Source organism: Nelumbo lutea, chromosome 2 (genome assembly GCF_056320005.1).
Source record: "Nelumbo lutea isolate HS-2025 chromosome 2, American lotus-T2T, whole genome shotgun sequence".
Lineage (NCBI taxonomy): Eukaryota > Viridiplantae > Streptophyta > Magnoliopsida > Proteales > Nelumbonaceae > Nelumbo > Nelumbo lutea.
In genome coordinates, this window is record NC_142685.1 from 8,008,141 (window position 1) to 8,021,729 (window position 13,589).

The window sequence follows — 13,589 nt, forward strand, 5'->3', positions numbered from 1 at the left end:
CATATCAACATCACATAGGCATTGGCGTTTATTGCATATAAGGGTGGATTCGAGCTCAACTCGGTTCATAGCTCGCAAGTTCAAGCTCGACTATAAGCCAAGCTTTTTTTCTTAAAAAAATTTTATATGTATGAAATTATTTTTTATTTTTTAGACAAAAAAATTAAGAATTATAAAAATTATTTAATATTATATACAAAAAATAATTATAATGTTTATTTATTATTATACATGAAAAATAAAAATATTATTATATATAATAAAATTATTTATTATATGTATGTATGTATGTATATAATAAAAATTATTTATTTAATATATACTAGACTCGTGAGCCTCACAAGTCAAGCTTCACAAGGCTCGAGCTCAACTCGATTAGAAAACGAGCATATATATCAGGCTCGATTTGTCTCAAAGCTCAATTTAAATCAAGCTGAGCTCGAATAGCTCATGAAAGTTTCGGCTCGTGGCTACCCCTAATTGCATATGAAACCACTGTTTGGTTTCACCATTTATCAAATAAACACTAAGAAACTGAAATGCTTTGATTTTTGTGCATGGGGCATTTGGGGAAACGCCAAATTTTCATTTCCTCTAAAGCCCCAGCATTTCTTGAAATAACATGCTGATGTGGCATGCTTTTATGGGTGTTAATTTGAGGTGGAAAGAAAAAATAGTTTAAAGTGATGCCCAACCAAATAAAAAAAAATCAAAAAATGTTTGATTAAAAAACAAAATATCACATCAAACTAGTATTTGATTAAAACACCGGTGTGTTCAAAAATCACCAAGGGCTCTTGGATTTGTCCTATGACAATGATCACAAGAAGTTTGATCTCAAATTCATGGGAGCTTTGATTGATCAAAGCCTTTCCAATTACATAATCATAGATTTTTGTTTATTTCTTATAAAGCATATAAGATATATCTATTAGGGTTTGACTACGACATCAAAAGAGCTAATTATAACCAATCAAATGGTATAATAAAAGCAGTCACAAATCATATGTTTATTTTTATTAAAATTCATAGGGGATTTTGATTGATCAAAGTTCTATCAATATTTTCTAACATCATACATATACAATTGGGTAATGGGAGTGGCTACCTATACTAAATATAATAAACTCATCCCAAACCCTATGGTTTCCATAAATGGGTCCTATTAGGGTGGAGATGAGTCTAGTACCCAAAAATTCTCACAAGATTGCTATCCCTAATGATATTTCGAGCTCGGATCTATTTCCAATCAAAAGTGTGGTAAACATGTTGACTATGGCATGTGATGATCTTTATGTCAGTTTTGAGTAACTTTTCCTGATCTACGTGTTCAAGGCACTTTTTGGCACCTTGTCCGGCTATTTTTGCCAAAAGCTCTTTCTTGGTTTCAAATCCCACTTTTTAGCTTTTTTTTTATAAATAAAAAATTTAAATAATAAATGTATTACATATAAAATGTAGCTATAAATTATTTTATTCATAAAATACATGTTTATACATATACATATATACATATTTTTAACCCCAAACTTTACTTCAGGTGGAGGGGCGACAATTTTAAATTTTACTAACCATTTTCAAAAGAAAAATTTGTAACAATAGGGGAGGACTTAGCCCTGCCTTACCCCATAACCCAAACATACATAGCTCTCACTCACCATTTCAAGCTCACCCAAAGAAAAACAAAGCAAAAAAGCCTAACAAAATCTAATTAATTCTAAGGATAGGGAAATCCAAATTATCTTCATGAATAAGACAAGCTAAATCTTTAGGAATTTGGGAATTACCATTAATCACCTTAAGCGCACATCTTTCATCAATTCCTTTGTTAGCTAGGAGATCGGCGCAGCGATTTCCCTCTCCTAAGATATGGGTCCACCTAATATTCATTCTCTGCACTAAGTTTTAATCCTGCGCAAGATGTAAACAAAATTCTAAGAATAATCCGATTTACCCATTAAAATGTCAATAATTATCTTGTTATCACTTTCAACCACAATCTATTTCATGCTATGCCCTCTTCAACCTATAGGCAAAACAGTTCAGCCTATGGGTATATGGGCTGGTTTTTAAAACATTGTGTTAGATATCCTATTGCTGATATTTCATATTTTGTGAAACTTTTTATTATTAAAATAAAAAAAGATTATGGATTTGTGGTGAGCTCCACAGTTAGGTTTTAATGGGATTGAATTTGTATTAGATTAAAATTACATCCAAATCCCATCTAATTGTTGAAATTCTAAATCCAAATTTGATATAAATAGGATATTTGATATTTTGCATTGGATTGAATTCCGTTCTATATATTGTTATTAAAATGAAAATTTTTAAAAAAAATTATAATTATATATATATATATATATATTATGTACATTATTATATTACATATAATCATTTAGGACATTGGAGGGATCAAATCCACATCCGATCCGATTTACTAAACATTATATATGATTTAGCATCCAAATCTAGGTAATTGGGTCGGATGTCCAGATTGTGCGTTGATAGTCTATCCACAACACAAGCCACAAATCACAATGACGATCCCATTGGTTATTAGAAACTCTGAAAGAGTTGTAGCTGCCGTTGAAGATTCGTTTCCCCATGTCTCGATTGCGTGTGGCTGACTTGTTGTGACTGCAACAAGCCAATTGGCATGTGCCCCTTCAACACATTTGAATGGGACCGTGGACCGTAGAGTTCCAATCTCCTGCACTTCAAAATTTTTAATCATATTTATAGATGTATATGCATGAGAGTAGGTGCGTAACGAAGGACACTGTAGCAGACCGAATGGAAGTGCACGAAGAAAGTGTAGGGGGGTCAAGAAACCCTTGGATTCCTCTAAAGGATACGAAAACTAAATAAACGGTACGTATGCACATGGATATTAGTTCACATGGAATATTCACTCTCTTCTTGGGGACAAACAAGAAAAATAAATATTATTATAAGCTTATTATTATAAATATATACAAGATATAATGTTTTACACTTTATATATTTGTATTTGTACTCTTTTTAAATTAAACCTTAATTAAGAAATGATGAATGTTATGTTATGAAAATAAATGCATATATACATTAATACAAAGAAATAAATTAATATATATATATATGCAATCTTAATTGAACCTCCTTGATGAATGATGTTCTGTTTACACTCCATCTCCATTCTATTTCTAGCTAGTTCTATAGAAAAGATCAAAACGAAATCGTCTGACTAACTCCACATGATGGATTCCTACTTCCATTCCCTCTGGCTCTGACTGAATAATGAAATTATTACACAGATCGTTCAGTCCAAATAATAAAATGAGGTGACAGAATAAAGAAATACACTATCAAGCAGGTCAATAGACAGTGAAATTGTGTATAAGCAGAAGCAAGGGAACAATTTTCGGTGGTCAGGTTCAGACCTTATTCTGTGAGGGTATGGAATTCGAGGAACATGCATGGAAACAATTCAATGGTGGATATAGAGGCATCACGGTACACTTTCGTTCAAGTTTTTTTGTGGAATCTCCTGAAAGCACCCAGCGCAATATCCAGAGCCCGGGCCCCTCTCCCCCTGCAGAGAGACTGGGCTCTGGCCTCTGGGAGCATTCTCAAAGGGTCGAGATGACGCGACCAGAGGCCCCAAAATGCCCAGAGCTTAATTAATGAAGTGCACTACAAGTCTACAACCACGTGGAGCCAACTATGAAAACGTTAAAAGCTTTTCTTAGTCATGTCTAGGGGTGGATTCTAGTCAACCTAAAATGTTTTATAAAAATAAAAAATTATATATAAAAATATTTTTATTTGATATTTAAAAAATTAAGAATAATATATATATATATATATATATATATATATATATATATATATATATATATATATATATATATCAAATCAAACTCAATAGTTCATGAAAAACTTGACTCATGACCACCCTTAATTATGTCTCTCTACTCTCTGAATTAACTAGTTATAACCCAACTGCCCAACCCATTCCACTTCCACCACAAAATAGACAGGGTCAGGCATTTAGCTAAACCATTTTGTCTCCATCTTTAAGTTTTACCAAAAGAATTGAAATCAAAAAGCTACAATGAGAGAAGATAATGTACCCCTATATATATAAAACCTTTAAATTCTGACTAATAATTAAGGGGGGTACTCAGTACTGTGTGACTTATGATGAACAATAGGAATATGGTAGATGCCCAAATCACTAATCATTCCACCTTCCCCCCACCCCACCCCTCTGAAAGATCCTATTCCATTTACAGGAGGACACCACCGAGGTGGCCCATTCCATTTCCATGTGAGCTGTCTGCTTTTGTGATTAGACTGTCTCTATAAAGGTTTTGTAGCTTTCTCTAGTACTCTTTCAAACTAATGAACTCCTCAAGTCTCTGATTCTCTTCTTTTGAGCTTGGGGGAATTGCTTAGGATACCAAAAAAAATTCACTTGCAATGACACTAATTTTTTTATAAATTTTTTCCTCCAATAAATTAAAGTCTTGTTTATATTCAATTTTTACTCGGCTATAGCTGCTCCTTAAATGGTTTTTCAATATCCAGTAGCATTCGATCGGTTGATTGTTTTTGTTGTTTAAGAAATCGTTACAAAAAAAAATGAAAATATAATTTCTGGAATATCTTTAGTCGTTATATACCAGAAATTGAAATTGATATTGTACGTCTATGATATTTTTTCCTCGAAATCATGATATCCCTATTTGATGAGAGTGATGATTCAATGTGAATGAGCGTACACTCATTTTCCATTTAAATGAAATTCTATCCACTAATTAATATCCCCCACCATCCAATGACCCAAACAACAAAAATTAAAATAAAAAATCAGAAAAGAGGAAACTAGTCTGGCATATAAATATATATATATATATACAAGTAGTATTTGGATTAATTGATTGCATGGATCATCCACATTTGGTGGAAGTGGCCCATGCATGGAGTGATCAGGGTGATCCGTTCTTCAATTGGTGGGTTAAAAAAAAGTTTTCAGAGAGAAACCTGTCGTTGTATGAATGACCAACTAAAAAAGGTGCACAGGATTGATCCAAAATACAAATCTATCTGCTGTTGGATTGATCAGAGCTTCATGGATTCAACTTGGGTGTGTCTGAGTCACCCTCCATGTACCATATCCAATGAAAGAAGCGTCTGTCCCGCAAAGATTCTGTTGCTTGTGAGAGAGTGGACCGGATGCTCGTCTCGATCGAATAATTATTCAGTTAAGTGTATTTGTTCATGTTCTTTTATTTCTCAGGTAAATAAGATAATGATCACTTTAGTCATAAAAATCTATTATTAAAATGGACATTTTTTGCCTATAAGTGTTAGCAACTTTCCTCTTAGGTAGAAAAGTTATTTATCCACCTTGGAGATGGGTATCACTTATCCAGTCCCCACAAAAATGAACATGGGATTCTTGGTCAATGATAGATGTGTAAATCAGGACGGGCCGTGGGACTTTGGACCAGCCAAGCACGATGGCACGCTGGCCATACTAGGCCCGCCATGATGGTTCGTGCTATGTTGGGCCTAGGGTTTTAGGTCTGCGCGTCAGGCCGGCATGGCATGACCCGCACTTTGCACAGCCGCTCGTGGTCTGTGCCATGCTGGCCTGACACGGCCCACTTTACACCTCTAGTCAATGAAAACCAAAATCCCATTGACCAACTTTTCCCATTGTATATAGTTGTATTTGTGTTCCTTTTTAAATTGAGCTTTAGGCTCAGTTTGGAAAGAGTGCAAATGCAAATTTGTACGGTACAAATACATACAAAATAATATAAAATCTAAGGTTTTGCATTCTACAAAGGCTCGATTTGAAAGGAGTACAAATACAAATACGTAGAGCACAAAATTTTATATTTTGTATTATTTTATATGTATTTATATTGTACATATTTATATTTATGCTCCTTTCAAACTGAGCCTTAGGTAAGTGTTTTCTTTATCATTTTTATCCATAAAATAAATTATTACAAATGGTGATGCTATGTCATGATGTTTTGGCAAATCTCTCTCCCAATGGGAGAGTTATTTATTTACCTAAGAGATAGATATCATTGACATGGATAAGAAAAATTAATTTATTATAGGACCCACAACTTACTCAAAAGTGAAGAGAGGAAAGTTGATATATGAAAATTACATTCCTATTGACCAATTCCCCGTTCCATTTACCAAAAAATGAACATAACCTTAAAGCCAATTGGACTGAACATTTATTTTACTTGAACCTAAGGTTTTTAAAACTGGACCGGACAAAGAATTGTTATAGGGACCAGTTCCTGAATCAAATGATCCAACCATCATGTTTGAATGAATGGCCTATTTTGACTATAAAAATAAAAAGGTCAAAAACCATTATCTAAGTTTATGGTTCAACGATTCAACCAACTAGATCAACAGATCGTTGACCTAATTAACGATTTTTGGTCAAAAAACAATTTTAGGGTAAAACTAAATTCCGGTCTGATTTTGAAAACCATTCCTAAACACCTTGAGTGCTGCTGAATGTCAAAATTAGATTGAAAATCCCAAGCCATGATTGAACATAGTACTTGAGGATATGGGGTGCATTCGGTGATACTAGATATGTTTTTGGCACTGATATGTTTCATTAAATTTTCCATCCTACCAGCTTGATAACGCTATTTAATCGGGAATTGGCATGTTAGGGGTGTTCAACAACATGACTGGTTTTGATTTTGAAAACACACACAAAAAAAAAAGAATGCCACACATCAGCACAATTATGTGGCAGTTGATTTTGTTTTTTAAAACAAAACCAAATATGCTGTAGAACAGCTCTTATGTTTTTGAAAAATGCTGCCACAGTGATTAATCTTGAGATTTGTGAGATGAGGGTTTCTTCAATCACTCAAGTGATATGGCATCTTGAATTTGAAAAAACTAAACTTTTTTTGAGATGTCATACACTTGTCGTAATGAAAATATTATAAAATGGTAAATCTATGATGTGAAAAAGCATTGGCCTATCAAAAACCCTCTCCGTAAATTTGATGAATACCATTTCATTGGTCACCACATTTATGAGATTAGTTAATTGGTTATAAGTTGTTTATCTTTTTATAAAATGGTTATAATTTTTTTTAATATTATGTTTTTTCGATATTATAGATTTTTCTTTTCAAAAATAAAGTCAAAACACTTTAATAATTCATTTAGTATCAATCTCCTCCGAACAATGTTTTTTCTTAATAAAACGGTTTGATGCCAAACACATTATAATCGTATGGGTAGGGGTAAGGTTTTGTTTCATTTTCATTTTTGGGGGTTGATAGGGTTTTTTAGTTCACTGGCAGGAGTCTGCGTTCTGTGCAGCCAATCACATTCGGCTGCATCGAACTCGAAGTTGAATGTGTAACAATTAAGATTGGAGGCCATCAATTGATTCCGTCTGGTTCAATCGGACACAAAAAAAACAAAACCCATTCATTTGGCTTCACGAGTTCGAACTCCCCCTCCCTCTTTTCATTTCGAAACCCTAGCACCCCCAAGTTCACCGGCACCTTCACTCCCACCGGCACCACTGTGAACGACAAAGCCATTGGCGGCGAGGGACAAATAATCCAAACAAGCGTCCGTACGTCTTCTTCCTCTCCTTCCTTTTCATATGCTCTGCATGCCTGGAGTGGATACAACATATGTTGCATATGAACCCCCTCCTTCATTTTACAGTTTTCTGCTACAAAAGAATTGGTTAAACAAAATTAAGATATGATGAGTTGTTGTTGCTCTTCTCCTCTTGTTGTCCTCTTCATACTTGCTGGCTAAAGAATCGAACAATAAGCCCGCACCGACCCTGGGCCAAGTCAATCATGTAGTGACCCCTGGTCCCTAACAATCTCACCACTTGTAACACGTTCAAGGTGTCGAACAATCAAGCCAACTCCCGCCGCTGCATTCTTTGCATATCTCACGGATCCGACTACATGACCGGAGAAGAATAAGAAGAATGAGATGTTTCCCACCAGAAAATCTACCCCTGAACCCAAGAATCCTTGTGGCAGTGGCAGTCAGGAAATCCACCCATGAACCCAAGAAGACATTTTCGTCATCTTGCTGTTTCCGTTGTGGCTCCGATGGTCACCAATGTTAAAGCCGTTAATGTCGTTGACAGCTTTCCTATCTCTACTCCTAAGCATGGTGTGGAGAGAGCAGTTTAAATCATGTGGATTTCGTGGTGGAGAAACCAATTGTAGGGTTGCCAGTAGAGCTACTCGTCTGGAACCAAGAGTTCATGTGTTGCATCATAAGTCACTCTTCTTCACTAAATTTGCAGGGAATGAGGAGGAAGAGCAACAGCTTACTGTCGATCACGGGTTGTTCCTTTACCGCCGGCGTCGATTGGTGTTGGTTGCCGATGATCTGATAATAGGGCTAGGTTCGGAAGACAAAGGGGGCTAGGTTCGGAAGGTCAAATCGTGTTTTATGGCGAGTTCAACTAGCCGGCCACTGATAACGGAGAAAATCTGTTAATTCGCGTTTAAGACTAATGAAATGACGCGGAGAAAGACTTATAATTCGCGTTTAAGAGTAATGAGATGACGTGTTCGCCTTTCATTGGTGGACAGAAGACTCCACCGGCCCACCACATTATTTTTTTAATTTCCATAGTTCTGAAGGATGTGGGCCGTGGGTGGCGTTTATTTATAGATAAAAGGAGGCAGAAGGATGATGAAGGGACCTCCTCCTCCTTCAATCCTCCATTGCGTTGCATACTTACTCCCATAGTCCATTCAACCACAATGAACAAAATCGTACATGGAAATATGGAATGAATGATCTCAAAAAGCAAGTCAGCAAGCTCCAGGCCTCCAACACCAACAAACAGTCAGTCACCGTTTGGTCTGGGGGGCCTTCTTTCTGATGTGATCTGATCTGCACTCTGTAGTGTGTTGTTATTAATCATCTTCAATCTTCAATTATCACATTCCAATTTCCAACCGTTTCCTAGTCCCCTTCTCTGGAGTCTGGACAGCATCAGTTTTATTGAATGCACAAACTGGCATATCCACCATGATATCGCCTGGGACCCACCTCCAAAATTTCCTGTCGCACTGATCATTTGGTAAATGAGATGATTTTGCCCCACAACTCAAAACTACCTCTACAAAGCTTACAAGAGGGTAAAATAATAATAAAATAATAAAAAATAAAAATAAACAACCCATAGATGTATGAATCCACTAAGCCTTGATGCCTGTGCATGAAGCTTATTCCCAATGCCTACAACGAGGGTCAATCAGTGTGCTTTAGAAAACTGTATACAAATGAATGGAAGATTATGATCTTCCAAATCAATCAGGTTTTTTACTTATATGCAGAGTTAACTGGGTTCCCATCAAGTTAAATTTCCCCTTTTTTTAAAAAGATTTTTGCACTACACTCCACCTCAGAACTCTGATTTAAATTGCAATCTACAATAATTTAAATTTATAAATAGTTTCACCTATAACATCTATATCGATCCATAAATTGACATCAATTTCGAGCTGACACCTATCCTGAACTCTTCAATTGAACTAGTATTTCAGAAGTGAACTGAACATTAAAAACCCCTTTTTTAATCACATGCATTGCATTTCTTTTATGAATTATGATTTGTCTCCCTCTCGGCGCTTGGCCCCCTTCACTCTGTGAAGAAGAGAATAGATAAAGTAGTGAAAAATGGAAGATGTAAAATTTTGGGTTAGATATGCCTGTGCTAAATATTTCTTTTTTTCTGCAATCAAAACATCATTATAATGCATGTTTCTGGTGAATGAAAATTCAGCTTAGGGTCAGAATTTTTAGGCCCAGAGTATTATTCGAATAGGTGATTAATTCGAAATTGATGCCAATTTACGGACGGGGCATTGATGCATAAAATTTGGGTATTTAACATTTTGAATATTTATAGGCCTTTACTGGAATTCAGAAATTTACATTGGGCTGTACGTACTTTTCCGAAAATAATATAAATACGGAAATATTTTCAATACACGATTATAATTTGGCTGTGAATGCGCTGTATGTGAACAGGGTCTTGTAGCACTGAATCCGATCTCTTGTAATCGTATGATGGTTATCCATCAAAACGTACGGTACAGAACTCTCACTGTTTTTTTTTTTTTTTTTGTTATTTTAATAATAATAAATAAAAAGGAAAACTACCGAATGCGGTAACTACTTCCGGTTATAAAATCTGAATCCTTGCAGTTTAGTTTTGTAAAACACTTGAAGTTCTAACGGTCCACCGAAAACCGTAAAAATGGCGAGGTTCCTGTCTTCAGCAGCACTTGCACCTGAGCGAGAGCGAAGAAGAGCACAACCACCGCCACTCTCACTGCAATTAGCATCTATCAGTTGACCACCGGCAAAGTTACCAATACCCAGCAAAATCCCTACTGGACATGGAACTCCGCCATATGCTGTCATGTGGTCTTCATTCGTCTCCGTCGTTGATGCTTCTTCTGCTACTACTGTCGATGGCCGGCGGCGGCCTCGGATACGGTTCAATGGGCCCGGTCTCCGCCGCTTTCGGTGATGATGGGTTTTTCTGCGCTATTGATGCCAGCGGCAAACAGGAGATCATTTGCTGGGCGAAGAATAGTTCCTTGTCATCGTCCGCCTCGTCGTCTTTTAGTGGTCTTCCTCCCATGGCTGCTCTCACAGGGGGAGAAGGTTTCATATGTGGCCTTGTAGCGAATACTTCTCAGCCCTACTGTTGGAACAATGTCAGCTCAGGTTCGGATCTCGTTCCTCTTGGTTATCGAAACAACGCTTACTCTCACATCGCTGCCGGACAGAATCACGTCTGTGCCATTAGAGGTTCTTACTTTTCGAACATCGACTCGGGCATCGTCGATTGCTGGGAAATCCGTCGACGCCCCAATAATACTTTGATTTCTGTTTACAGCTCTGCATTTTCGGATCCAAATGTGAATAGTCTTGTTTTCAGGAAGATTGTTTCAGGGGAGGGTTTTAGTTGTGGCGGTGTTAGAGAAGGAGGCCTTGTCTGTTGGGGACCGAAATCGTCCAGCATAGGGGTTTCGGAGACATCAGACATCTTCGTGACCCTGGCTTCCGGGAGAGATTCTCTGTGTGGAATTTTGGCAGGCTCCGATGAAGTTAAATGCTGGGGCAATTCCAGTTCGTTCAATATGCCTCCGGTGGGAACTCGATTCGTGGCTTTAACTTCCGGTGCTCGCCATTTCTGTGGAATTCGGAAGGATGATCATGAGATTGAGTGTTGGGGCAGTGTCAATGCGTCGTCGGTTCCTAAAGGTTCGGGGTTTATGGCGATCGCCTCGTCTGATTTCACTACCTGTGGTGTTAGGGAAGCTGATCTCATTCTGGACTGCTGGGGGGTTCAGCCCCTTCAGGGGCCGTCACAACCAGATTATAGCGCGCCATTGCAGCTATGCAGTCCGGGACTTTGTACGGTGGGTTCATGTGGTGAGGGGAAGTTTGCCTTCAATGCCAGTATGTTCAATGTGCCAGATTTGTCAAGCTTGTGCGTTCGGAAAGAGCTGAAGATTTGCTCACCTTGCGGGTTGAACTGTTCAGAGGGCTTCTTTCCATCCAGTGTATGTACCGAAAATGCTGATAGAGTCTGCACGGCTTGTTCGCTTTGCCAGAACAGCTCTTGTTGGGATGTCTGTGGGTTTACTTCTTCTTCTTCTTCTTCTTCTTCTTCCTCTTCTTCTTCGAGGAAGAAGCACCGTCAACACCAGATCATGATATTGGTTGTTATAATTGGATCTTCTGTGTCAGGTTTCGCCTTGCTCTTGATTGGGTGGTGTCTTGTTCCCCGTGTAATTGCGCCAACTAGAAAAGAAAAACGAGGGGAAAGCCAATGTACATCTTGTATGGGCAAGCCAGAGGTGAAATCTGACATCAACGCCGATCCACAACCCCCTCAGAGCATGGCTACATGCTTAGGGACAACTCAAGTGTTTCGCCTCTCGGAACTAAAGGATGCTACTAACGGATTTAAGGAGTTCAATGAACTAGGCAGGGGGAGCTATGGTTTTGTTTACAAAGCGGTGCTCTCGGATGGTCTGCAAGTAGCAGTCAAGAGGGCCAATGCTGCCACCATAATTCACACTAACAGCCGTGACTTTGAAGCAGAGCTAGAAATCCTTTGCAAGATCCGGCATTGCAATATTGTGAACTTGCTAGGATACTGTGCAGAGATGGGTGAGAGGCTGCTTGTCTACGAGTATATGCCCCACGGGACACTTTATGATCATCTTCATGGAGGGCTCTCTCCTCTGAACTGGAACCTTAGGTTGAAGATATGCATGCAGGCTGCAAGGGGCCTGGAGTATCTTCACAAAGATGCCGTACCTCCAATTGTACATCGAGATGTTAAGAGCTCAAACATTCTCTTAGATGCTGAGTGGGGAGCACGGATTGCAGACTTTGGGCTTCTTAGCTCAATTGACAGGGATTTGAATGGAGATTTTAAAACTGATGTTTACAGCTTTGGCATAGTACTGCTGGAGATTCTTAGCGGAAGGAAAGCCTATGACAAGGATAATGTGCCTTCAAGCATTGTCGACTGGGCGCTGCCCCTTATTAGAAAGGGCAGGGCTGCTGCTATCATTGATCGGAATGAAGACCTTCCGAGAAATGTGGAACCACTGCTTAAGCTTGCTGATATTGCAGAACTTGCAATGAAGGAAGACCCAAGTGAACGCCCCACCATGTCTGATATGGCTTTGTGGTTGGAGCAAATTGTAAGGGGTGGATTGACATTCTAGTCATCAATTTTTTATCTCTGCTTAGCCGTTGGGTGAGATAAAATTGCATACACAGAATAGCTGTCATCTGAGTGTGCATTATCTCCTTTACTGTACATTTAGTGTCCGCTTGTTGTATATTTCATTCCTTAATTTTTCTTCATTCTTTTCGTTTTCTTTTTCTTAACAAAGTCAAAGAGATTGCAACTGTTGCGGCAATACTTCTGCATTTTTTTTATGAGAGTTCTTAAGGGGATTTGTGCCCTCTGGAGTAAGCATTTGGGATTTGTGACTTTTGTGTGTTTTCTGGGTAGGAGTTCTTCCCACTCGCACAGATGAGTTGGGGTGCTTGGAAGAAAATGATATCTTCCATAGGATGTTTTCTTTGATAATTATTGAATAAGATTACAAATTCTTCATTTTACTACATGCATGATTCAGCAACTGTTAGTTATGAATGATTGGATCCATGGTGGTGGAAGTGGAAACCAAGGAGGTACTGAAAAACCAAACCATCCTGTTTCATTACATCTCATACCTGCAGTGGAAGAAAAAAGTTTAGTGGGATCAACTGCTCCTAATGCATTGTTCCAAAATTTGATTCGTTTTAGTTTCAAAACTTTGGAACTCTGCTGGTGAACAAGTCATAATGATCACCTAGTTGCTCATGGAGTGATTGCCCTAAACAACCCTTCAAAAGTATGCTTCATGAATGTTAAAATGTGATTGCATAAAACTGGTAATAACAACAATCTCTCAAATTGAGTCTGGGTCATTTCACCTTCCACTTCCACACAGGTGAAGTGATTT

General features: G+C 37.9%; 1 protein-coding gene and 1 long non-coding RNA gene across 2 annotated transcripts; both read left to right on the plus strand.

The window, feature by feature from the left end:
* Positions 1-7,468: 7,468 nt before the first annotated feature.
* Positions 7,469-9,003, plus strand: LOC148868388 (uncharacterized). Its single transcript, XR_016108083.1, has 2 exons — positions 7,469-7,633; positions 8,333-9,003. It is a non-coding gene; the product is annotated as an uncharacterized LOC148868388 (long non-coding RNA).
* Positions 9,004-10,170: 1,167 nt separating this feature from the next.
* Positions 10,171-13,206, plus strand: CCR1 (CRINKLY4 related 1). The gene has a single exon (XM_088973497.1). It carries the CDS (start codon positions 10,446-10,448, stop codon positions 12,798-12,800), a length of 2,355 nt encoding a protein of 784 aa, XP_088829623.1. The 5' UTR covers positions 10,171-10,445; the 3' UTR covers positions 12,801-13,206.
* Positions 13,207-13,589: the final 383 nt, after the last annotated feature.

Bases quoted from the DNA above. Each gene is read 5' to 3' on its own strand.
- CCR1 (XM_088973497.1), top strand. From the start codon at position 10,446: ATGGAACTCCGCCATATGCTGTCATGTGGTCTTCATTCGTCTCCGTCG.